This window comes from Monoraphidium neglectum (genome assembly GCF_000611645.1).
Source record: "Monoraphidium neglectum strain SAG 48.87 unplaced genomic scaffold scaffold05789, whole genome shotgun sequence".
Lineage (NCBI taxonomy): Eukaryota > Viridiplantae > Chlorophyta > Chlorophyceae > Sphaeropleales > Selenastraceae > Monoraphidium > Monoraphidium neglectum.
Genome location: NW_014007842.1, coordinates 1 through 2,819, shown reverse-complemented (window position 1 = coordinate 2,819; position 2,819 = coordinate 1). Strand labels below are relative to the sequence as shown.

At 64.7% G+C, this 2,819-nt stretch overlaps 2 protein-coding genes across 2 annotated transcripts; one reads left to right on the top strand and one right to left on the bottom strand.

The window, feature by feature from the left end:
• Positions 1 to 22: 22 nt before the first annotated feature.
• Positions 23 to 202, top strand: MNEG_15914 (hypothetical protein; the record flags this gene model as incomplete). Its single annotated transcript, XM_014035616.1, has 1 exon — positions 23 to 202. A coding segment is annotated over one exon (180 nt), but the record flags the coding sequence as incomplete, so codon positions are not given.
• Positions 203 to 1,269: 1,067 nt separating this feature from the next.
• On the bottom strand, positions 1,270 to 2,766 carry MNEG_15913 (hypothetical protein; the record flags this gene model as incomplete). Its single annotated transcript, XM_014035615.1, has 4 exons — positions 1,270 to 1,500; positions 1,751 to 1,930; positions 2,220 to 2,405; positions 2,671 to 2,766. The coding sequence occupies 4 exons, from the start codon at positions 2,764 to 2,766 to the stop codon at positions 1,270 to 1,272; spliced, it is 693 nt and encodes a 230-aa protein (XP_013891069.1).
• Between the last annotated feature and the right edge of the window lie 53 nt (positions 2,767 to 2,819).

Genomic DNA, 2,819 nt, shown 5'->3' with positions numbered 1-2,819 from the left:
CGCAGACGCCGCGGCCGCCGAGGCCGCAGCGCAGGCGGCAGCGGCTGCGGCGGCCGAGGCGTCGGCGGCGGCGGCGCGGCTGGCGGCGGCCGAGGCGGAGATAGCCGCAATCCGGGAGGAGACGGCCGGCGTGAAGGAGGTCGCGGTGCGCTACAGGGCGATCAAAAAACGCCTGCTGCAGGGCGTGCTGACTCAGCTGTGATCTAGGTTGTGATCTGGTGGTTGACCGGTACGTGAGCGCCGTCTAGTGATGTCGAGCAGGCGTGTGTGCGGCTCTGATCTGCCTGTACTTCTTTTGAGTTATTTTGAGGATCGAGGTTTTATGAGCTAGCGCACCAGTGCTGGTGCACGCCAGCGGTGGAGTTCAATCTGAAATGACGCTTTTGTTGTCCCGGGTGACACCTTCACCAACCATGATTGGCATGTGCAAGGCTTGTGCAAGGCTTTTGCACTGATTGCACAACAAACACCAGAATATCACACAGGCAATGGCAGGCAACACAATCCAAGCGGACAGCAATCACGAGTCATCAATAGCAGCACAACACAAACCAATAAGCATTTGTGATCTTGTATCGAAGGGAGCAGCCCTACGCAACCCGCCCGTCCCGACAGTCAACGCTAGGAAGGCATTCGTTTGACCCAGGGGCCACTGCCTATCAAGTTGGTTGGGCCAGCAGCAGCCGCCCCTTCGGGGGCGCCGCGGCCACCGCTGCGCCCGCCGCTGCTGCCGCAGGCGGTGGCTTCGCCGCTGGCTTTGCTTTCGCCGGCGCACCGGGCTTGGCCGCGGCCACCGTCAGGGCAGACGCGGGTGCCAGGGCCGCCGCGGCCGGGGCCTGGACGGCCGGCGCCTTGGCCACCGTCGGGTGGACGCCGTATGACATAAAGCTGACGTCAGCGTCGTTGAGGGGGTCTGCGAAATTCCAGAACTCGGCCATCATGCTGGGAGTGATGTCAGCAGCGAGCGTGGATGATGTCATCATCAGGGGACGTGGTGCGAGAGGGTGTGGAAGGGGAAGGGGTGCAGACAGGGTGTCAGCAGTGATGTGATCAGCAGGCATCCGCGCGGGCGGAGGACAAGAGGTCTGGTTGAACACGATAAAATCCAGGCTACTCGTCTGACCGTTGCCACCCTGCCTACGAAGCTGCGTGCAGCTCCAAGGCGTGCCCCAGCTTCTCCACCACCCTCACGAAAGCCGTCCCCCGAAACGACCACTGCCATCAAACGCGCGCACCGCCCCGCGCGCCCCCGGGGGCGGCCGCCGCTCACTAGATCACCGCCCGCGGCGACGAGAACGGCAGCCCGTGGCCCTCCCGCGCAAATCGCAGGCTCCACGACCCGGGAACGGGGCCGGCGATGACGGCGGCGTTGCGGACCGGCACCAGTCGGTCCTGCGTGCCCGCGAAGACGAGCAGGCGGTTGCGGACCGAGGGGAGCGCGGCCAGCACTGAGTCGTCGGCGAAAAAGCGCTCCACCGCCGCATACTGCTCCCGGACGGCCTGCGGGCCGTGGTCGGGTGGGGGTGATTGCGGCCGCGATGGTCGCACGATGAGGCGAGCGAGGGGCTCGGGTGCTCATTACGATTGGCAAGGCAGGTGGGGGGACAGGCGGGCAGGTGAAAGCAAGCGCGCAGCTGGGGGATGCTCTTGGTCCATCATCGTGCGGTGCGCGCACAGGCGGGGGTAAACCCAGCGGCGGCCATCGCGCGCCGGTCGACGCAGCGGTGCGCGGGCCGAGAAGACAGCAGACACGGCAAAGCCCGCGACCGCGGGCGCGGCGAGGCGGAGTGCCAAAACTCGGGCCGCGCGCCTTTTCGCTGATGGGAGCAGCCAGCTTTGAGAAGTTTGAGCTGTAGAAGCTGTTCCAGGTGGCGAACAGCGCGCACGCGCCCGGGTCGTCGGCGCCGGTGGGGAAGAGCAAATCCAGGTACTGGCGGCGGAGTGAGGGGTTGGGCGGGGACGCGGACGGGGTCGGTAAGGGGGATCTGGGTTGGCTGGGTTGGGTTGCGCTGAGCGGCTGGGGTTTTACTGCGGGATACCCAATGGCGGAGCAGGAGGAGCCCTTTGCTTTAATTGTCTCTAGAAACTCCCCTGTATTTACTATTTCCTTGAAGTCACAAATCACCACATGCACACCTCTCCGATCCAAGACACAAGGACACACAAAGAAAATTAATGCACATACAAACAACGCAGACCCTCAACCCCCACACACGCACCTTATTCACGTCCCCCTTGACCGCCAAGAACGGCTCCACGCTCTGCCCTGGCATCATGTAGCTGCCCCTGCCGCCTGCGAAGCCGTTGATGATGACACCGTAGCGGAAGCTGCTGCCGTGCAGGGCGGCCATGGCCGTGACCACTGCACCGCCAAGGGACCAGCCGTACACGTCAGGGGTGCCGATCTGTAGGGGAGGGGTGGTATATAACTAGTGTATTGTGTGCGCGTGTGCTTTGCATGCAGCTGGGCGGCAGTCGATTGTCGCGCAGCACAGGGGAGGCGAGCGGACAGAGCACTATGCGCAAGCTTGTCCCCCACATGCGCAGGCATGGGGCGGCCCGCAGAGACTGCCAGCTGCCCAGCCACCGGCCCAGCGACCCCCCCTGGTCTCCCTGCTGCTCTTGCTGCACTCGGGCCTTGAAAAGGGGGTCTGGCCCGGCGGTGCGCACCTTGAGCGCCCTTATGAGGTCTGCCGTGCTCTTGGCCATCAGCGGGATGGTGAGGGGCGCGTTTCCCCGGCCGGTGTCGTTGGCTGAGGCCCCCATCCTCATGTGGTCAAAGATGATGACCTCCCGGTCGTCGGCGCTGCGCTGCAGGA